Consider the following 21,137-nt stretch of genomic DNA (forward strand, 5'->3'; position numbering starts at 1 on the left):
GGTTAAGGTTTGGAGATGGGCTATGCGATGGTGATCTGTTGATCGGCATTTGTTGCCTAATGGGCAGCTATCTGGAGGATGTCTCGGTAGTGGTTGGGTTGAGCGGGAGAGAGGAGATGATGATCGACTGCCTCAGAGCTTGCTTACTGTAGGTCCGGAGTCGAAATTAAATTGAATTCATTTCATTTCACTCCATGCCAGATTCCAAATTTAACATTCTATGCGGGGTCGTAGTCTACGAGTACTAGTAGAGTACATCAATATATCTGGGACATCGACAGGGTCACTGGCAGCCGTGGACCTCAGACCTCAGCACGGATGTGTTCGCGACCGAGAGGATCGAAATTAATCCGACATCCATGCCAGTGGATGGAAACTTGAATTGAGCAACGGTTTTCAATTCTTATGCACACTCCTCGTACCTGGTATTCCCTGAACCTGACAGAAGCTAGTCCAAACCAGCAGCGCAAAAACAAGGCAGGGAACAAGCTAACCAACCCCAAGTCTGTCTCGGGCCTCGCACCAACGCCCACCCAACCCCTCTGTCTTGCTTTAGCGTCGATGTTACGAGTACCCATTGTCTCAGCGAGAACGTGAAACTCTTCCGTACGAAGGACTTAAGCTCTAGCCAGTGCTCAGAATTTTTCCTCTTCCCTGCCGAGTGCATCCGGTGCCCTCCGCGGGTGCGGGTTGGGCGTGTGCCGACCGCCACTGACTCAAGTGGACGCCAGAGACGCAGCCTAGAGTGCCTGAGACACTTAGACACTACAGGAGTAGACTAGTGTTAGTCCGAGTCTGCTCAGAGTTAGTACTAACTAGCATTCGTACTTGATACTTTGTTGGGCAAGCTTGGCCCCTTTCCCGCCCGATTCCAGCGGTCCGGCCCCGTACTCCGTCTACTCTGGTTCTCTCTGTACGGAGTACACTCGGAGTATTCCTAGATGCTTCGATTGCATCGCGCCAATGCTATCTATCGTAGTGGGCTTAGCGCTGTTCCTGTGGCAGACCGTTGTCTGGGCGCACCATTGGACCCATGGGTTTGTTTCCACCAGTGCAAGTGCGAGGCTATCAACCGTATGTACATAACCAAGATTAATTATGTACTCTCCATACGTAGATTTAATTAAATCGGCAGCCATCACATCGCAAGCCATCCGCGACGCTACGAGTCTGCTAACGCTATGCGATCAGTGGCGGACGCCGAATTGACCTCCTGAAGATCGCCAAAGTAGTGAAATCATCGATTGCCCATCACTTTGCCCCCGTCGAGCATGACCTCATGAGGAGGCGGAGCAGGAGATGTTTTCATGGGGTCTCGAAAGTTTTCTTTGCACACAGAGAGTCCGGTAGCCCCTGGGAAAGTGGAAAAGCACAACACATGTCCGCTTCCGGGGATTTACTGCAAACGTGGTTCCCACGGGACGTGTCGATAACAATGGCATGCCATGGGCCACAGTAAAGTATGTACCTGTATTATTCTCGGAGAAAACTTGAACCCACCCGATGGGATCCACCGTGGGCCGCGAAAGAATCGTGCCAGTGCCAGTGCCAGTGGTGATTTGGGTCACGGTCCACCGGAGTCTGGACTTGGATAGTTGGGATAGAGGACACTACATATATGCTAAGGTATAGAATAGTACCGGCTATTAAGTGCTCTAGCTATCATATAAATATAAATACTCGACACGTACACTCTGTACAGTTCACTCGTAGTATTTACTTTCACCAGACTCTCTCTACAAGGGATGTGCTGTTTGCGTTTGCATTCGGCACGCGCGTCGATCACTGGCATGTTGTCCATCAACACCGCCTCCCCCTTCCTGGCGCATATGCATCCCTGCCCTTCCCTGCCCTAGTCTGAAAAAAGAAAATCAGCTGCAGCTGTCGTGACAGGTTGTGCCTGTCCTGAGTGTTGACCCGGTCTAGCCGTTGGTTGGAACTAGTACCCCGTCCAGGGTACAGTACTTTTATTATGTAGCATGTGCATAGGCTGCACGGATATCTGTGCTTTGAATTTGAAGTCGAATTCAAATGGATCTGTCTGTGTCTGCGTCTGCGTCTGCGTGGGCCGTACGTAGACATGAACCAACTGCGTCCATCTTATTCCTATTCTGTGGGACGGTCGGGTGTGGGTGGTGTGGTACGATGTTTTGTTTTGATTTGGTGGTACAGAGGGTAGCAGTACGGAGTACTTGTACTTGTACTCTGTGGTCTTCATATGCTTAGTACGAGTATACTCCTACCTGGTATAATCAAGAGAGTGCAGCATGCAGTACTCTGGACATAGGTACAGTACAGTATAGTACTCCGGATGTACTTTTACTTTCCTCTGGTAGAGTGGGACCGGGACCGGGTATACGTGTTCCTCCACGAGTACTGCTGGTTGTGGTTGTGTTAGGATAGCATAGTCATAGGTAGTAGTAGAACACTATGATCAGAGTAGAATAATTGTAGAATAGTTAGTAAATATACTGCGTACAGCACTGAATCCATGGATATACTCATACTCAGTATACTTCGAGCATGCCGATCGGAGTGGTGGAGCCAGAGTGGCTCCGAGCCAATTTGGAAAAATTAAATGGGGCTAATTATAGCAGCATAAAGGCATGTTGAGCAAAGTAGATGTGAAGTTATCTACGATTATTCTAATGTAGTCATAGTAGCATGAGTATATACTAGAAGAGTGATCTAGTATCACTCATCACTATACTACCACTATGGTATACTATGTATACTGATACTGATATGATACCGCCACTGCCACATACGGCGATTGCGTGGAGGGCGACGCGGCGACTTCCACTTTCTTTACTAGTAGTACAGGTGTAGGTATAGTATTATAGTATTATAGTATAGTAGAATAGAATAGAATACTAGTATTCTAGAATAGTATTCTACTCTACTCTACCTACTCTCCCTACTCTCCCTACCTACCTGTATGAATGCAACAAATATCCGCATTCGGCTTATCGACGCTTCCGGATCGAGACTGGCGGGGGATCCACGCCGTTAGAACGGGGAAAAGAAAAGGGAAAATAGAAAAAGAGAAGAGGAAAAGAAAGCAGCAAGCCGGATTGTTCTTAGCAATCGCTGAATCGGGTCTCTCTCTCACACTTACAAAAAAAAAAAGAAAGTTGAGGCTGATGGTAACCTAGTCTCCCCAACTCTCTCCCTCCCTCTCTATCTTCTCTCTCTCCTCCTCTTCTCCCCTCTTCAACTCTCGACTTTCACAGCAACTCAACCTTCCACTTATTCCCCTTCCTTCTCTCCCTTCTCTCCCTGCTCCCCTCCCTCCTTCGCTCGCCCTGGCCTTGTGCCAAACTTGTCGAACTTCGATTCGACTTGTTCCTTCCTGTTTTTCTTTCTTTTTTTCTCTTTTCCTTCCATCGATAATTCTTCTCGATGGCGCCTCCTCCACGCTTGCGCATTTTGTCCGGTCAGTCCCAGTCACCACTTCACTTTACTTCTTCCACTCCCCCTCCCCCCTCCTTCTTATCTCCTCCATCCCATCATGAGCTGCAAACTAAAACATGTCTGTATAGTCGGTGGCAATGCCATTTCCGCCTTTCTGTCATGGCGATTGCAGGCCACCACCTCCTGCGACGTGACTCTCGTCTGGAAATCCGGCTTTGAGGCCGTCTCTCAATATGGCGTCTCTTTCAAGTACGTCCCATCCATCACTACTGCGCCCGTCGCCTTGAACTCACAATCTCTCCTCTGTCCAGATCAAAAGCTTTCGGCAATGAGCGTTTCAAACCCCGTCACGGTACGACTCCCTGTTATCCCGTTTGCGGCGCCCTCTTCCGATCGCACTCCCCCATGACCATGTTTCTAACCTATCATTCTTGTGATTTCCAGTTGTCCGCGCCCCCGAAGAAGCCTCATCCCGCGAAACCGCCTACGACTACGTGATTCTCTGCGTCAAGGCCCTCCCGGATGTCTACGACCTCGCCTCCGTCATTGAGTCGGTCGTCACTCCCCAGCACACCTGCATCCTCGTCAACACGACAAATACCCTCGGAATCGAGTCCCATATCGAGCAACGATATCCGACAAATGTAGTCCTCTCCCTCGTCTCCAACGTCGAAATCACCCAGACCGGCCCCGCCGAGTTCGAGCACCTTAATTCCAGCGAAATTCACGTGGGCGCGACCAGCAGAAATTCCTCAATTCCGACCTCTATACAGAATGACATGGCGTCCGCCCTGGCGATGACCCTCAATACCGGCCAAGTCGATTGCAAGGTGTCTCCAAATATCAGACAGGAGCAGTTTGAGCGGATGATCGGGTAAGTCGGCCTGCAGATGCTCTCCTTCCCCTAACGTTTTTGTGCTAATTTCGTGCAGCCCGATCGCGTTTCATCCGGCCAGTGTGGCCTTCGAGTGCCCGAACCCGACCCAGCTCCTGGAGAAAACCGGCGTGCGTCAACTAGTTACTGGAATCCTCGACGAGTTGGTGATGCTGGCTTCCTCTCATGGTTGCAATTTCCCTAGCGACTTCCGCGAGAAGACGATCGAGAAGATGACCGCCTCCGACGCTCCAAGCACAATGTATCAGGACTTCACTTCCAGGCGCCCGATGGAGATTGAGAACTTTTTGGGATCCCCCATTAAAATGGCCACCGAATCCGACACGCCCGTGCCCCGGATCGAGGCCCTCTACGCAATGCTTCACCACATCAATATCACGAACCAGTCCAAGCCCCGCCATGGGGATTCTCCCCCTGCATCTATCATGGGCCAGCCCCCTCCCCGGATGTCCTCCGTACCCCCGCAGCAACAGGGACAGCGACCGCCTCTTAATGGGAATCCCGGGATGCGGGCGAGTCGGACACATTCGAGTATGGGGATGCCGCCTGGTGCGCGACGAGGCCCACCTCCGGGCATGATGCGCCCGCCACCCGGTGGACCGATGCCGCCTCAAGCCAACCGTGTTCCTCGCGACCCATCATTGGAGGGCCTAGAGGAGTTTAGCCATCTAGTATTATACGACGATGTGGTGGAAGGCGGTTCTCCACGCCCCAATGGCAATGGTCACCCAGAGGGCGGTGCTGATTTGGCTATTCGGGAGCGAGAGCTCGCTCTTCGCCAACGAGAACTGCAGCTTCGTGAACAAGAGATGGGTATGGGTATGGGCATGGGGATGCGACGCGGACCTGGCCCTGGACCTGGACCTGGAGGCCCTGGCCCGGGACGTCGTGGCCCACCTCCTCCTCGAGCCCCTGCGTCGGTGTTTGATGAAGAGGACGAGGATTATTTCGACCCCATGGACAACATGGCGATCCCTCATATCGACCCCGACCAAGTGGACATGATGAGCATGACTTCGCGCCGTCGCAAGGGCCCCAGCAACACCCAATTCCGCAAGAACCCCGAGATGGCCGCCGGCGGCCCTGCGATGCACGCCAGCCGACCATCGTCATCAGCCTTTGGTCGCTACTTTGGCCGCAAACGTCCGACTGATCGCGCAATGGCCGACATCCCTGGCCTCCACGATTCCCTTATGGACAACCCCATGTTGAGCTACTCTTCCAACAGATATGGCGCCGTCGACCGCAACCAGCTTCACGCCGACTCGCGAGCCAACTCGATGACCGCAAGCCAGATGGGAGACTTCCCTCCTCGTCCCTACCCACAAAGCCGGCGTAACAGCCAGTCTCCCGGGGGACCTTTCCCAGGAGCACCTGGCCCTGGTGGCCCCGGTGGCCCCGGTGGCCCCGGCGGTCCTGGACCCCGAATGGGTCGCCCACCCAACGCGCACGACCAGAATCTTGGACCCCCTGGTGGACCTCCCTATAACGGCCATCCGTCGCCGCCTGGAAACATGCGGACACCGCTTCCCCGGCACCCGTCAGGACAAGGCCCGGTTGGACCCCAGCAGATTGAGCAACACTACGGGGTGAGCAACTCCTTCCCCGCCAAGGGCCCTCTCAAGAACAAAAGTCTGACCGGCAGTGCGAGCGCCAGCGCGGAGAGTGGTGATAGTGGGGCCAGTGCCAATATTGATTCCGAAGTGTCGGCTCATAGCAGTCAAGCCAGTTTAGGTGGCCAGCAACAACACATCGCGGCCCCTGCTGTGCACTGAGTCGATTCGATAATGACCGACTGAATATTTCATGATATTTCCACTACCTTTCTCTCCCTCTCTCCCATCCTCCCATCCTTCTCCTTCTCCTATTCACCTGGACGACCAACAATTCGTGCTCTTCATGTTTGGACCTTTGCATCGATTTGCGTGTCATTCCACGGGACTATTGTTTTTGTCGGTTACCCTCCCGTGGAATGCGATATTGGGTTAATACTCTGCGGCTCGCTTTTACATATACATGAGGGACATAGGGGCTTTCATCGCTTATTTGCTGTTTTCATTTCGGAGTGGTCGGGATGCGGGTTCTGCTTTTTGTTTTCGCCTTTTACCACTGCATTGATACTCATCTTGTCCTACGACATGTCGATTGTTTTACTAAGGCTCTTTGAGCATGCCGCAACTGGGAATCTCCTTTTTTTCAGTTTGTCGATACGCGCGCCTCTTTGGTTATTCGCTACTCGTCTCAAATATCGACCCTGTCACAACGCAACCATTTCCATACTCACCTCCCTCTGCATGACTGTACACTACTGGCGCCTTCCTTTCTCAATTTCTCGACTCTACACGAGCTAGTATACGTCTGCTCCCTCCCTTTCTTTTCCCTTATTGTCCTCACTATCATCATCTGTGCCAAGCCTGGCCTGGCCTGGTCTGGCCGACGTTTCCTTCATTTGTCCAATGCCATTTTTCTTATTTGCTGTTGTCTCCCGGCCGGGCGGAACCGGCCTTATCCTTTTGTCTGGTCCCTGGCGCATTATGAAAAGAGCGAGGGGGGTTCGATATATTCGGTTGAGTTGAATTGAGTTGAGCTGAGAGGAGATTGAACTGAGTTGTTCTTGGATCTGCTTTGGCTGGCTCGCGCTGGACGGGGGGGGGGAATTAATGACGGGGTCTTGGGCTAAAGTGCCTTCGGACAGACTTGTATCCTCATGAGCGCACAAATAGACTTCCTATATCATTGCTTACTTTTCCATACAATGTGTAACCTGGTAGTAACTTACATTAAAGGTAATGGCAGTCGCAGTCGCTATTACTATTGTGGTAGTACTCGTAGTATGCTGTATACAAGCACATCACGTGGCCGACCCGATGTAAACAAATGGGAACTCCCCACTTCAACTTTCATCTCGAACAATCTTCAACTCTTACCTCCAACCGACCAAGCCAGTTTCCCACCCTCAATCTCTCACTCAATCATATACCACAAACCCCCGAAATAACAAACTCACCCACAAAAACCCCACCCACCAAGAACAAAACAAAGCAAAACAAAAACAATGCCCCCTCTAAACCCCCACCGCCGAACAGACTCCCAACCCACATACAGAACCTCAATCCTCCCAAACACCGCAACAGCCACCAAACCCGGGCCCAGCAGCACTGCCAGCGGCCCCAGCTCAATGTCAACAGCCAAACAACGCCAATACGCCCACCTGCACTCGCAACTAGCGCAATTAAATGCCAACCTAGCCGACACGGAGAACTTGCTTCGCATGACGGCCGTGCAGGCGGGTGATATGCGGTTTTTGGGCGGGTATGTGGGTGCGCTGTTTATGGGGTCTGCGAAGGTTATTGGGGAGGAGGGAGTTAAAGGGCAGGCTGATGCTGATGTGCAGGGGCAGGGTCATGAGGAGCTTGCTGTTAAGGTTGAGGGGGATGAGGAGTGATTATTGATGGGAGAAAGGTGGCTCTGGATTGAATTTCAATTTCAATTGTGGATGTGTGTGGTGTGTGGTGTTATTATTGTGGTGGTCCTTGGTGAGTGACAAGTCCCAATTAACAGAACTGAACCGAGGTGAGGAGGGCCGAGTTGGACTCTATCGGTTTATGCTGCGAATCTCTGCTAACTATGGTATGTATAGTAGTATCTGATCCGCATATCATGAAGCTGTACCACGGTACTCCACCCACGCCATGCCACGCCTCTACTCCAGCTCTGCTGGACTGCGCCCAGCTATGCCCACTGCTCTTCTATATGCAGTTTGCATATTCACCACACATCTACTCAACCACAAACGCTCCACCGAGAATAATGGCCGGCTCATCGACGTTGTGATGTTCATAGCTGTATGATGTCGTTATCAGATGATGCCGCTCGCAAACATACCCCAGCTCTACATTTCTTTTCTATGCATGCGGCGACACTCCACAAAGTGCAAGAACAAAGGAGAGCGAAGGGAAAGGGCATTGTGCAAGTAACTCACCTCAAGGTTCCCACACCACCAGCTTCCAGAATCAATGACGTCTCCGTCAAAGGCTTCCCAACCCACCGCATCGCAAATGCGCGGAGGATATGCCCATGCGCAACGACCAGGACGTCACCCTTTCCAGACTCCGAACCACCCTCAAGGCAGGCCCGGTGGTATTTCTCTTTGATATCAGCGATTAGAGCGTCGAGGCGTTTGACGACATCGTCGGGGGATCTGTGTTCGCAAAGTTCGCGTTAGCGGGACCTGACATGAGACACATACACACACTCTCTGCAACGCAATAGTGCCAAATAAAGAACTGTAAAAAAAGAAAGTGATATCTTCCACATACTCTCCCCCAGGACACCCATCAGTCCAAATATTCCAAGGCTTCTCCCCACCTTCCTCCCGCAGAGCCTTGATCTGCTTACTCGTCAAACCCTCATAATCACCATAATCCCACTCGCGCACCGCATCCGTGATTGACACCTTAGCCTCTGACCGAATCGGCTCGTCTTCTTCTGCCTGCCGGGTTTCGGTCCAGGGTAGACGTTCGCGGCAGCCGAGTTCGAGGAGTTCGAGGGTTCGTTGAGCGCGGGTGCGTGGGGATACGTAGCTGTACAGTATATAACAGTTAGTCAGGTACTTGGCTTGCTTAGGCTTACTCCCAGACTCTCGCTTAGCCACATTGCCGAGAGAAAATAGGCTAGGGTAGAGCAGAGGGAGGGGAGACGTAACGTACACGTGAACCAGATTCTTGGGAACAATTAGTCTGTCGTTGCCGACGAGGGCTTTTCCAGTTGCTTTGACTCGCTTCTCGCCGTTTGCTGTGAGGGGCAGGTCGGTTTCGCCTGTGTGTCGGCCATTTATGGACCATTCTGTTTCGCCGTGGCGGACTATGAAGCAGCGGGGCGCCATTGTGGGTGGTGGTGGGATGAATTGGTGAATTGATGAATTGGTGTGAATGAATGCTTATGGGAAGTGAAGTAACCGGTTTGACCTGAGGTGGCAGTGGGATAGGAGGGTGGATTACATCGTCATCGGGGCTGATAAGCTTATCGGTGGGGTAGGGAACCATGGTAGTGGGACTACTCTAAGGTGGTCTAGATGATATCCGGGCATCTCAAGGTATGCCAGGAGATGAGATTAATCGGGATATGCCGAACTACAGATTCTCTGGCTCCTTGATGTTCTGTATGGCGATGGCTTCTACCCCAAATATCTTAGTATTTATGCCATATTTTACTCTTGAAAAGGCGTCACCCCTCCAACAGACAAAAGTCCTATGACTTTCACGCCATTGTACGTGCTCTCCGGATACTTTACGATAGAAGACAAGAATAATCCTACAACCAGCCAAGGAAATAAATAAATCAAAACCTCATTTGAAAATTTCAAAACACAACCATACCATTAGAACAAACAGTCTCGTTCACCAATCACCATCAAACGACTGAAAACGACAACTTTGATAACCATTCAAGTTCGAGGTGACTAACACTTCACCTGGAAACTCTTAATATGCGCCTTCTTCTTCGAAGCCAAAGCACAGGTAGTCTTCGCGTCGGAATCAATGCTACCAATATCCTGACCTTTCGAGCACTTGCTATCCTTGTACAGCGTCACCTTACAGTGCGGATCAACATCCACCTTGGTGAACGCGACAATACCACCCTTTGGAACATCTTTTCTGCATCCGCTGGATCCGGTGCCGTTGATGTTGATTGCTGCGTCGCTGCAGCGCTTGTTCTTGAACAGATCGAAGTGCCAGTTATATTGTGTGCTTGGGTTGTGGCTTGTTCCCGAGGCTTGGGCTGGTTCTGGTTCTGGCGCTGGGTCAGGAACAGCAGCTGCCAGGACGGGAGAGGAGAAGAGGGTAAGGACAGTGGTCAGAAGTGTGATTTGAAGCTTCATGTTTGGTGTTGTGTTTTTGATGGGTCGTGGAATAGGTAGATTGGTCTTGATGGGTAAGGTGAGGTGAAGTGGTTATGATTGCGAGGATAGAGATTCGAAAGGAAAGTTGAATTGACAAGGGCAGTAGATCAATTGTTAGGAAAATATAGTCCGGAGATGATTCCTCTCCGTTGAATACTTCGACATCGTGTAGGTGTTACGTCGGCGTGACAACTACTTGATGCTATCGACCGTGGATTAGCGGGTTGGTGGAGGGGAGACCCACGAAAGAAAAGCCGCAGCATCCGAAAAATTATGCTTCATACGGTGCAGCGGTTACTTATTTAGTCTAGGAATTAAAAGGCTTTCATTGGGGCTACGAAGGACGCTTTCTAACGGCGGTTGCTACAAAGCGTGGTTGGCGGAAGAGAAATCTTAGGTGACCTTTTATAGGGAGAATCTATCGACATGTATGAAGTGTACAGCCTCCACGTCTTATCAGGAAGCCAGTAACTTTATTACTAGTACTTTGAAAATAATAATAAATGGGCCAACGATTCTACACCCAAATCAATGTAGGAGGGACACCTTTCCCTATACGAACCGAATTTGTACTTTTCAAGACATTTTGTATGAATTGAATTGGTAATTGAAGGGGATGACTTATTTGGTGCGTGTTACTATACACTTCTCTCAGTTAGGAGAGCTGGGTCGGCTTGGACTAGGTGTCGATCTTATATCGTATATTGACAAGGGGGTCGTATTCAAGTTCAACCCTTTAGGCATGCCTCGAAGAATACAAATGTCCTGGAAGGAGATGAACCTGCTCAGCAAACTGCCGCCTCATCCTAATATAATACGGGTTGACCGTATTGTTCTCGAGGACATAGATTCTCGAGTGATTGGATTCACAACAAAGTACATCCTAGGTGGGCTTGAATTAGGGATTGTGCATCAGAATATTGCAACACGGAATTTGCTTGTCGGCCTCGAAACAGACAAGTCATTCTCTTCGATTTCGATTGGGCCGCTAATGGCAAGGACGGTCTACTGGATAACCGAGATGATATGTCTGGTGTTGCCTTCACACTATATGAGATCATCACCAACGATACGCATGTCACGAGTATTCCTCGCTGGGAACGAAATATAGACATGGTACAGAATATTGAATGGAGTCGTCGCGAACTAGACTCTGACGTTTCAAAGTTCCGAAAGTTTCTGAATGAATGAGCGACGAGAACCGACAGAGCTACAGAACAATATTTCAATGCACCCAAGCGGCTTACATGGCCGGATCTCCCAACCCCTCCAAACCACTGTGTGCCTTTTGAGCTGGGGTTTACAGAGGGAGGAGGAACCGATTGGCAAACGGATGTGCGTTCGAGACGCATTGCATTAGAGAAGGGGCAGTACAGCTTTCGGTGGCAAAGACCACCACAAGGCAGGCTGTTGGAGAAAGCCTAGAATACCATGTAGTAGCTGATGACTGAATGATGGCTCAATTAGCTCGAGTCTGGAACATTCATTGGCCCGATAGCAAAAGTTAAAAAAAAAAAACAGAACACATTATCATGTCCGAAAGCTTGCTGTTCGCTTTCGAAGCAACAAAATGAATATGGAATTTATCAGGTAATTGTAATTGTTCAGAAACTAAACTCTTGCCACCGTTGTCGAAATTGTTCAAAGTCGTTCAAAGTGAAAATGGATCTAAATGGGGATTTCCGCTGTGCTGGTTACAATGCACGGCAATGACAATTCGCAGTGACGAAAACGATCTTGCAATAATTAAATCCAAATATGTATCGCTTTACTAATAGCTCAAAATGATTTTTTTACTGTCCAATGTTAAGGTAGGGAAGATCGTATCGATCAAAGCGTTGCGCTATAGCACAGAAACCAGGGATTCATATTTTAGAACTAAAGCGTGATGCTAAGTTATGCCCGAGCTAATTAAGGGAGCAGAGCGACGCCAGATCGGCTTCACATATTACCTGCTGCTACTCCATAAAACCCTTGAAAATGCTTGCGAGAGGTTGGCTCGAGCGCAGAGCGCCCGTGTAAACTAAAATAGCACTGACAAGCTAACGGCCCCCAGGGCGCAGTTCGCTTGTCAATAACGGAACGGGCTTAGGGTGACTTGGCATGCCAATCTATACCGAGCCGAGGACATTTTAAAATGACACTATGCCCTGAAACAACCGCTGGCGATCAAAGCCGAAACAAAGCCCCAAAGCTCTCAACGAGAGAAAAACCCCACTCCATGTCATGATGGAAAGCGACACGAAAAAATCTGCAAAGTCCGGCATGGCATTGCCCGAAGCCGCATCTCAGAATCGGATCGACACCGTGAGATCGCTACTAGATGAAGGAGTCGATCCCAACGCGATTGATGGTACCGGGTTCACTGCGCTTCACCATGCGGCAGATCAGGGGTACTGGGATATTGCCAGACTTCTCCTCGAAAGGAAAGCGTCACCCATGGTCAAAAATGCCAGCGATTCAGTGCCATTGCATTTAGCTGTGAAAGGCGGCCATAAACAGCTCACACGGCTATTACTCGAATGCGAAAGCTCGGCATTAACGTGTTGGAATAAAAAGCTTTACTATCCAATCCATATCGCGGCCGAGAATGGAGATCTTGAAATGGTTCAGCTGCTTTTGGAATTCAAGGCCGACACCTCACGAAGCACTTCCACGAAATGGACGGCTCTCCACATGGCCGTTCAAAATGAACATCGGGAAATGTGCGAAACTCTTCTAGAGTACGACAAAAACTTCAAGATCCCCCTTGTTCTTCGAATGCTCGGCGATAAGACCGAGGTCAAGGCTAGGGATCGAAATATGGCAACACCATTCGCCCTCGCTATCGAAGGTGGCAATTTACAGATAATCGAACCCTTCTTCCGCAGTGGGATGGTGTCAGGGAAGGAAATGAACAGCTCTAAGAGACCTCTTTTTCACGACGCTGTGAAATCAGGCAATTACGAACTTGTCAAATTGTTCCTGGACAACGGAACTGATATCAACATGAAAGGATGGGATTCAAATAGAGCGATTCATGTGGCTGTCAAAGAGAAGGACGATGAGATGGTTCGCCTATTGCTCGGGTACGGACCTTCGCTCAACGTGAAGAACGGATCGAATGAGACCCCAGAGCAGGTATCCTACAACCCAGAAATCACCATGATGATTCGCAACCATACGACAGAAAAGCGCAAGGGAAAGCGAAAGTCCAAAGGAGGGGAAATGGGGTCTGCACCGAAGGTAGCAACGTCTGCTCCCCCTCCTGAATATACGCCTGAAGTGAAGGAGACCTCTTTGAAGACGTAATATTTGCTTGTTTGGGTATATGTATAGACTAGGATACAAATTCAATCCATGGGAATAATAAGCGCAGATCAACTGGCTGGGTCTTCGGAATCCGCCTTCTCAGCAAGCGCCTTGACCGATCTTTTCTCCTTTTCTGTCCCGTTCCGGCTCTGCGCCGTATCACAAAAGGTAAGATTCCCGCATTCACAGTCTCCCTCTCGAAGCCAACGGTAGGTAATACTCCATCTGTTCTCGCGAAGACGGACCGTGCCGTCGGGGAGAGTATCAGTTTTGCGCTTTTTGATACCGTGGGTCCAATGCAATCGGGAGTCCCCAGTCATCTGCATCATGCTCCGTGGATTCAGATCGACCTCGATGCGTTTCTCGCCCTGGCCAAACACCATCATCGCCGGCGCGCCCAGCGAAAGTGCATAGAGTTGATCATATGGTGCATGTGCATCTACATGTGGTGGAATCCCGGCACCTGGTGGGTAAAATTGCAGGCAGACCTGGTCTGGGAGTCGATCTTCGGTGGTAGGAATGAGAGGCTGCAACCAGTCCGGGAACTCCTTGTATGGAATCTCTGGGTCTATGCCGAATGTCTTGTAGTCGAAGGTGTATCCGTAGTGTAGGGATATCCTACCTGGTCGATCAGGCCATTTTAATTCGTTGGTGAAGATTGAGATGAGTCGTTGCTCGTGTTCCGCACCCACAAAGTCATTTTCCCAATAGAGGCCCGAGGGTTGAATGGGCAATTCCTTGAAATTAGGTCTTTGCTTCATGCTTTGGTCGTTAAATTTGATGGGAGGAAAGTGTTTTGATGAGTTCCCACGTGATGGCAATTTCTGCCGCTTTCCTTTTTTCCGGAGCGCTTTCTCTTTCAATGCTCCACAATCATCTCGTATACCACAACTCAACGATCCGCTGCCTTCGAGACCGTGCTAGTGGCATTTGCAGAATGTATTAAATTCAATAAAAGATATTTATATTTGAAAAGGCCTCAAGGGCCACACATTTTGCCATCTGACCAGCAAACCGTGCACATTGGCTCTGTCACCAACGACACGAAGTACCTGGAAAAAAGTGATTTGTTCCAACAGCAAGCAAGACCATGAAGATTTCCTCACGAACTGTCAAAACGGACGCAGACCAATGGCGGAGATTACCATCGCCTGGTACGAATATAATCGGAAATGATATATCAAAGGACAAGAACGATGTGGTCCCGCACAACCTGGTCGAAAAAACATATGCGCGACTGAATGATATCTACGCCCAAGATCTAATCGCAAACTGGGCGGAGGAAGCAGAGCCAGCCAAACACGTATTCGAAGACCTGGCCATAGCTGCATTTATCATTGAGCTGTGGAGAAGTCTATATGGCACAGCTCCGAAGATTGAATCGTCCGAAAATAGCTGCCCGGCGGATTTTTCAGGATTCGTGGATATGGCTTGCGGAAACGGTGTTCTCGTATATGTACTTTTAATGGAAGGATATTCGGGACTCGGGTTTGATGCGCGTCGAAGGAACTCGTGGAAGACTTTCCCAGAGCCCGTACAGGATCGATTGATGGAGAAGGTCTTCATACCCAAGCCATTCATAGATGTCCTTGAGCCCAAGGAGATAGGCGTGGATGCTGAATTGGGAAATTACCCCAAGGACACATTTCTCATATCAAACCATGCCGATGAGCTTACAGTTTGGACTCCATTGATAGCGGCTCTGGCCTGCCCCACGTCGCCCCTACCATTTCTTGCTATTCCTTGCTGCTCTCATTCTCTTTCTGGAGATAGATTCCGCTATCCACCATCAGAAACAGGCAAATACCCGCTGCCGCTTGGCCAGGGCAATAACAGCTATCAAAAGCAGACTTCAATTGACCAAAATCTACAACCAGCTTCGGGAGACCTGCGAGCACTGAGGTTGTTGAAGCAGAAAGAGAAGACAGAAGAGGGCATGTTCACTTCAATGTATGGATCGCTAACAGCGAAAACCATGGAGATTGCCCAAGATATTGGCTATGAAGTACAAAGATTCAAGCTTCAGATTCCAAGTACGCGAGATATGGGTATCACTGGACGTCAAGAGGAAAATGTAACCAATGAAGAACTCCAGCAAAAGACCATGCAGATCATTCGCCGGGAATGCGAAAATGATGGCGGCATTGAAGTCGCCGCGAAGAAATGGGTCGAGCGTGCTCGTAATGTCCATCGAGGTGACGAGGAAGGAAGCACGGTACATTGATCACCCACTATAGATACCCCGAAATAAAGATTGATTGGACTTCGAATGACGTTCAAGAGAGATGGATATCATATATTGACCTGGACACAGTTCACGGAGTGGGGCTTGTAGAGGAGAATCATAGTAATTGATAATGTACAAAGAGGCGGGACGGTTGAAAATTCCTGTATCAAACGCCAAAGCAAATGCGACTCGCTATTCTATCAAATGCAGAGATTAATGCGGACTGTATCTAAGAGGACTTGGTTGTACCGGTACCATCCTGTTTTTCTTGTGGCTCATCGGGCTGGTCTTCTCCGCTAGACTTGGACGCCTCGGAGTTCAATGCAGACTCAAAAGCCGCAGACGCCGCCGCCGATGAATTTGGGATATTGGCCCCAGGAGTTCTGGCAGCACCACTAGCCGCGCTCGCGGCGGCAGTCTGACGAAATCTTTTCATTCGATCGGATCGTGCTTCGCCTGGTAGACTGCCCCAGACTGGCTCAATAGATTCAGCACGCCAGTTACTGCGAGTAGAAGGGATGCTTGTCCGTCTTGGTGATAGCGGTGGGGCCAAGCTGGCAGTTCCCACACCACCCTCTCCCCACATACGCACACGCTGAAGCTTGCGTAGTCTTCCAAGTCCATAATAACAGACAATTCCAGTGAGGATAAAGCAGACGGCTGAGACGCCACCGAATCCGAAGTCGTCTTCCTCGATGAAGTTTTTCAAATTCATTCCGTAAAGAGCAGAGAAGAGGGTTCCTGCGGCAAGGCCGAGAGTTCCTATGCTGAACTTGAGGTCAAGAAGCATGAGTGAGTTGCGATTGGCGTCGAGAATTGCTTTGACACTGTCAAGGGTTAATACTGGTTTGCCTTTTCTTATTTGCAGGGACTTTCAGGACTCACATTTCCTCTGTATTGCGAATTCCAGTCACCAAACTGCCGCTAGCCTGGACAATTTCATCGCAAACTTTGTGATAAGATTCTAGCAGCATCTCCACCTCCTGGTGGTCATCCTCTTCTCGCTCCTTGCCATGCGATCTCTCGGTGAGGTACATAGCAGCAAGATCGTCATCGGCCTCAAGCAAATCGTCAATGGCATCTCGAACCAGTCGAGCCTTCTGCTCAAAGGTGCCAAGTTTCTTGGAGTAGACCAGCAGGTGTCGGAGTTTATCGCGGTCGATGTCTTCTTCCAGCGCACGGAGAACCCGAACAACCGGGTCTCTCACACCATTGAATTCTTCTTCCAACCCCGTTGTAACACTGATGAGAACGGCTTCCAGCGCGCGGAGTTCGTAAGGAAGAGATTGGCCGCCTTGTGCCACCTGCGATGATTTCTGACGGAGTTTCGCTTCCAGGTCATAGATAAACAGCGATTGCATATAGGAGTCTGTTGACCCATATGCGTCGAACACTAGGACGCGGTCCGACTTTATCAGTACTCGCAGATGTAGCAGATTGATAAGAATGGCCCTCGGTCGGACTAGGATGTGAGGCAGGGTAGAGGAATCGATCTTGCGGAGGTCTCGAGGAAGGAGGCCGTACTATAATGGCGCCAATTGAGTTAGCAAGATGCCAAAGACTTTCGGGAGACAGGGCGTGTGTTAGTCCAACCTTTGCAATTAATTCCAGCTTCCGAAACTCTCCATTTACGAGCGTGACATTCCCATTGTTATCGAATTCAGTGCACCGAATGCGTAGCTCGTTGGAAGCTCTCGCAGCAAGCCCACGACCAATGTTGAACATTCCCTCCGCGGTATCATCGATCAGCGCGGGACCAGGGCGAGCATTCTTATATTCGGCATTTTTGTTTCGTTTGAGGTCGAAGAGCCTCCGGAGAAGCGGTCGGCGGGTTGTAGAGGTATTTCGAGAGATGATCAAGGGCTCCGAAATTGTTCGTGGACTTGTGGCTTTCGGTCTAGAGTGTGTACCGACAATAGAGTCTCCTGTAGGGACCAAGGCATACTGCGACTGACTGGAGCGAATCAAACTTGAAGATCTGCGAGATGACCCGGTCGCAAATTGCACCTGGCAATGAAGTCGGGGTCGGGGTTGAGCGCAGGCTGAGCCGATCGAGACTTCTGACTGTGATCGCAAGAATCGCAATAGCGAGGCCGACGGCACAGACGGCTTCAACGGAGACAACATGCCTCGGGGATGTCAAAGAGCGCTGCGGAAGAAACGATGATCTCTCAGTCGCGGCATTTTTCCCGCGCGTACGCAGCGAGCCGGAAGAAGGTTATTCCGAGGCGAAGTATACTCCATGCAGCCGACAGCGGAGATTGGATTGGATAAAGGCCTCATCATTATTTGTTTATTTTTCGAAGATAGGGGAAATGCCTCACAACTAACTTTAACTATTGAACTCAGTGCATTCACTGAGCCAGTCTCAGTGACGTTGTGCTAGAATATGCTCGGAACTGTAAATTGCTTGGAACAAAACAATGTCAGAGAGCCAAATGAAACGGACTTGTTTGTTCTATCGGTATCTATAGGGCGTATGAATAGCGGTGGTCTTCTGAACCCGCCTTCCTCATGAGGACTTTCCCGAAAATGCAGCTAAAACCTGGTCTTCGTCTGCAAAGAATAGCACAACCATCTCCGCTACCGCTTTCGCGTCATCATAAGGCCCTGAAGGCCCATCAATAGATTCAAATGATCCCCATATATTTTTTAAATGAGTGTCCAAAGAAGATTGTGTCCAGTTGTATGTTCGTGCGAACTGGCGGCATAGTTCGCCTGATGCAAATGCGTCAAATTCAAAGTGACCTTGCAATGTGAGGACACGACCAGGATGAAAGAGCCCTTGAATAAGGCATTTGGAGCTGCTTCCGATATTCATCCATGGCCCTGGGAGTACAAGCTCATTTTGGCCTATATGCGAGGGAATATCTTGTGAGGGGGTCACAATATCACCGTGAATGACTTGTAATTGAACTGGTCGTTCTGACGAAAACTGAGCGACTGAGGAAAATCGGCGGCTGAATTGAGAATTCAGTACAATAGGATGGACTCCAATTTCATGGCCCAGCACTGATGGTTCAACTGAGATTTTTGATGGGAAATCTTTACCCATGGAACACTCTTGGCCTTCAAGTAATGCCTGGCCTATAAGCTGGTGGCCAAAACAAGATCCGTAAATCTTAACAAAAGGATAATCAGCGTAGACTGTTTGGATGAATGAACGGAGGGCTGGAATCCATGGCAAATCATCATATGCCGCGGCAGCAGCACCAGTAACCAAAACCACATCGATCGGCCCAGGCGAATCACTGGCATTTGTCCTATTGAAAGATCGTGGACTAGATCGCAGGAACGAAAGTGGCGGATATGAGCCTCCCACAGCGTCAAAAGCCGTCACATGGATTCCGATATTTCCATGTTGCAACTTTTGTGCATCTTGATTGAGACGTCCCGCGGCAGCTTGGAGAAGAACACGAAATCGCGAGCTGTGCATGCCACGTTTCGCATAGATGGCGGGACATGGTACATCGGTGTCAAGCACTGCGATATGAACGCGGTTCTGAGGAGATTCCTCGCCAATCGGGGTTATATAAGGCATTGCGGAAAAGCAAAGGAGACGAAAAAATGCGAGAAGGCAGCGAGTATAATTATGTACTCAACCTCGATAACCGCAGCCAATCGTTAAACAATCAGCCTATCAACTCAAACACGTTGCTCTTCCGAATGTGATTTTGCGAATTTGAAAAAAAGATTGACCCGCAGATCCCCCCCTCATCCCTTCGGATGACATCCGAGGTTTTGTCGGCTTGAGCTTCCGACACTACAGACCCTGCATATCCTTCGCACCTGAGTAAGATTTCTTTTATCTGATATCACAGTGCTATTATTCTTTTTGAGATGCAATTTGGAGTTGATTTAATGTCACCCCTAGAATAAAAATCATTCATAACAGCACAATGAGTCCTGCTTATTCTGCTTGAACACGGCATGGGTCGTACATCGGGTCAACAGCCAACCAACTCGATCGCTTGAAAACCACGCGACCTTCCTTAATAATAGCCACCAGGCTTTCATCAATCCGATCTAAGATCGTAATGTCTTCGAGCGGATTGGTTTTCAGAATGAGAATGTCTGCAATACCCCCCTTCTTGATGCATCCTAGTCGATTCTCCATTCCTAGAAGCTTGGCAGCATTCACCGTGGCAGACTGGAGAATTTCTTTTGCACTCAACACAGAAGAACGGATCGAAAACTCCTCGTTTTGCAGAGAGTGCAGACCTGCCAGGAGATCCGATCCATAGCAGATTGTTGCTCCTGCTTTCTGAAGAACTGAAAGCGCACCTAACCCACTTGCAAGAACCTGGCGGTTTTTTTCCTGGCTAAATTTGTCAAGGAAATTGTCGAATGGAGGCCGGGTCATGCTTTTGTAAGTGACAAGAGTCGGAGTAAAAATTACTCCTTTTCTGGTGCAGTAAGCTGCAGTCTCCTCGTCGATGAAATTTCCGTGCTCAATTCCCATCACCCCATTATCGACAGCATGACGGATTGCATCAATAGTGTATGCATGAGCCGTCACATAGGTTTTGGAGTATCTAGCAGTCGTTGTTATCGCACGTATCTCTTCCGCGGTGAACTGAAGCATGTCGAGGGCATCTGCTGGAGTGGCAACACCCCCTCCGCACATTATTTTGATGAAATCCGCGCCCTGTCGTAGCTCATCTCGTACCGCACTAAGGCATTCGGGAACTCCATCACATACACGCGCGAAGGCGGGCGAGTGGCCCCCACAGCACTTGTGCTGTTCTCCCTCAAAGCTAGCTCGAAGGTCTCCGTGGCCTCCTGTTTGAGACAGGGCTTTTCCAGCGATAAACAGCCGAGGACCAATGATGAGACCTTCTCGAATAGCCTCGCGAAGAGAAGAGTCCGCTCCACCAGTATCACGAGCTGTAGTGAATCCACGAAGTAGCATCTCTCGCGCAACAAATGCCGTACGGTATGCGATGCTATTAGGGCTTGCTGAAAACAAGTCCTTCAGTGAAAGAGCTCCAGGTGTCGCTGTCAGATGAACATGGCAGTCGATAAGGCCTGGGCAGAGGTATTGACCCTTCAGATCCACTGTGTTGGTTCCATCGAGCAAAGTGTGAGACTCTGCGCTTCCAGTCGTCACATCGATGATGAGACCATCCTTGATCTTCACAGTAGAGTTAGGAGCCACTTCACCTAGCTCAGTATCAACCAGATTCACATTGAAGAAAGTGACCTCGGGAGGTGGTGTCTGAGGCAACCACGGCTTGACACTTAGGTTGTTGGTCATGTTGATTGCCGATGAAGTCTAACTTTCTGGGAGAAATAAGTTTACTTCCTATACTTTGAAATTTGAATGGGTCCAGAGGTAATTAGGTGGTTGAGCGAAAAAAATCACTCAATGTTTGCGTAACACCCGACGTAAAAGAGGATTCTCTCGG

General features: G+C 49.6%; 11 protein-coding genes across 11 annotated transcripts; 5 read left to right on the forward strand and 6 right to left on the reverse strand.

Moving 5' to 3' along the window:
- Nucleotides 1-3,402: 3,402 nt before the first annotated feature.
- N7481_007769 (ketopantoate reductase family protein) lies at nt 3,403-6,084 on the forward strand (the record flags this gene model as incomplete). Its single annotated transcript, XM_057266988.1, has 5 exons — nt 3,403-3,436; nt 3,543-3,663; nt 3,726-3,766; nt 3,859-4,288; nt 4,347-6,084. 5 exons carry the CDS (start codon nt 3,403-3,405, stop codon nt 6,082-6,084), a joined length of 2,364 nt encoding a protein of 787 aa, XP_057121189.1.
- A 1,280-nt stretch (nt 6,085-7,364) lies between these two features.
- Nucleotides 7,365-7,754, forward strand: N7481_007770 (DASH complex subunit HSK3 family protein; the record flags this gene model as incomplete). Its single annotated transcript, XM_057266989.1, has 1 exon — nt 7,365-7,754. One exon carries the CDS (start codon nt 7,365-7,367, stop codon nt 7,752-7,754), a length of 390 nt encoding a protein of 129 aa, XP_057121190.1.
- Nucleotides 7,755-8,088: 334 nt separating this feature from the next.
- N7481_007771 (histidine phosphatase family protein) lies at nt 8,089-9,194 on the reverse strand (the record flags this gene model as incomplete). Its single annotated transcript, XM_057266990.1, has 5 exons — nt 8,089-8,152; nt 8,292-8,510; nt 8,559-8,567; nt 8,629-8,892; nt 9,019-9,194. The coding sequence occupies 5 exons, from the start codon at nt 9,192-9,194 to the stop codon at nt 8,089-8,091; spliced, it is 732 nt and encodes a 243-aa protein (XP_057121191.1).
- A 576-nt stretch (nt 9,195-9,770) lies between these two features.
- On the reverse strand, nt 9,771-10,190 carry N7481_007772 (uncharacterized protein; the record flags this gene model as incomplete). The annotated part of the gene is made up of 1 exon (XM_057266991.1): nt 9,771-10,190. One exon carries the CDS (start codon nt 10,188-10,190, stop codon nt 9,771-9,773), a length of 420 nt encoding a protein of 139 aa, XP_057121192.1.
- A 781-nt stretch (nt 10,191-10,971) lies between these two features.
- Nucleotides 10,972-11,402, forward strand: N7481_007773 (uncharacterized protein; the record flags this gene model as incomplete). The annotated part of the gene is made up of 2 exons (XM_057266992.1): nt 10,972-11,087; nt 11,168-11,402. 2 exons carry the CDS (start codon nt 10,972-10,974, stop codon nt 11,400-11,402), a joined length of 351 nt encoding a protein of 116 aa, XP_057121193.1.
- Nucleotides 11,403-12,440: 1,038 nt separating this feature from the next.
- Nucleotides 12,441-13,502, forward strand: N7481_007774 (ankyrin repeat domain-containing protein; the record flags this gene model as incomplete). The annotated part of the gene is made up of 1 exon (XM_057266993.1): nt 12,441-13,502. One exon carries the CDS (start codon nt 12,441-12,443, stop codon nt 13,500-13,502), a length of 1,062 nt encoding a protein of 353 aa, XP_057121194.1.
- Nucleotides 13,503-13,570: 68 nt separating this feature from the next.
- Nucleotides 13,571-14,263, reverse strand: N7481_007775 (uncharacterized protein; the record flags this gene model as incomplete). The annotated part of the gene is made up of 1 exon (XM_057266994.1): nt 13,571-14,263. One exon carries the CDS (start codon nt 14,261-14,263, stop codon nt 13,571-13,573), a length of 693 nt encoding a protein of 230 aa, XP_057121195.1.
- A 329-nt stretch (nt 14,264-14,592) lies between these two features.
- Nucleotides 14,593-15,726, forward strand: trm44 (tRNA (uracil) methyltransferase; the record flags this gene model as incomplete). The annotated part of the gene is made up of 1 exon (XM_057266995.1): nt 14,593-15,726. One exon carries the CDS (start codon nt 14,593-14,595, stop codon nt 15,724-15,726), a length of 1,134 nt encoding a protein of 377 aa, XP_057121196.1.
- A 232-nt stretch (nt 15,727-15,958) lies between these two features.
- Nucleotides 15,959-17,856, reverse strand: N7481_007777 (CorA family magnesium transporter; the record flags this gene model as incomplete). The annotated part of the gene is made up of 3 exons (XM_057266996.1): nt 15,959-16,556; nt 16,615-17,252; nt 17,323-17,856. The coding sequence occupies 3 exons, from the start codon at nt 17,854-17,856 to the stop codon at nt 15,959-15,961; spliced, it is 1,770 nt and encodes a 589-aa protein (XP_057121197.1).
- A 385-nt stretch (nt 17,857-18,241) lies between these two features.
- Nucleotides 18,242-19,270, reverse strand: N7481_007778 (uncharacterized protein; the record flags this gene model as incomplete). Its single annotated transcript, XM_057266997.1, has 1 exon — nt 18,242-19,270. One exon carries the CDS (start codon nt 19,268-19,270, stop codon nt 18,242-18,244), a length of 1,029 nt encoding a protein of 342 aa, XP_057121198.1.
- Nucleotides 19,271-19,639: 369 nt separating this feature from the next.
- Nucleotides 19,640-20,986, reverse strand: N7481_007779 (metal-dependent hydrolase family protein; the record flags this gene model as incomplete). The annotated part of the gene is made up of 1 exon (XM_057266998.1): nt 19,640-20,986. The coding sequence occupies one exon, from the start codon at nt 20,984-20,986 to the stop codon at nt 19,640-19,642; it is 1,347 nt and encodes a 448-aa protein (XP_057121199.1).
- Between the last annotated feature and the right edge of the window lie 151 nt (nt 20,987-21,137).

Source organism: Penicillium waksmanii (genome assembly GCF_028829765.1).
Source record: "Penicillium waksmanii strain IBT 27052 chromosome Unknown utg000007l:1.0-4314555.0:1.0-4317578.0, whole genome shotgun sequence".
Classification (NCBI taxonomy): Eukaryota; Fungi; Ascomycota; class Eurotiomycetes; order Eurotiales; family Aspergillaceae; genus Penicillium; species Penicillium waksmanii.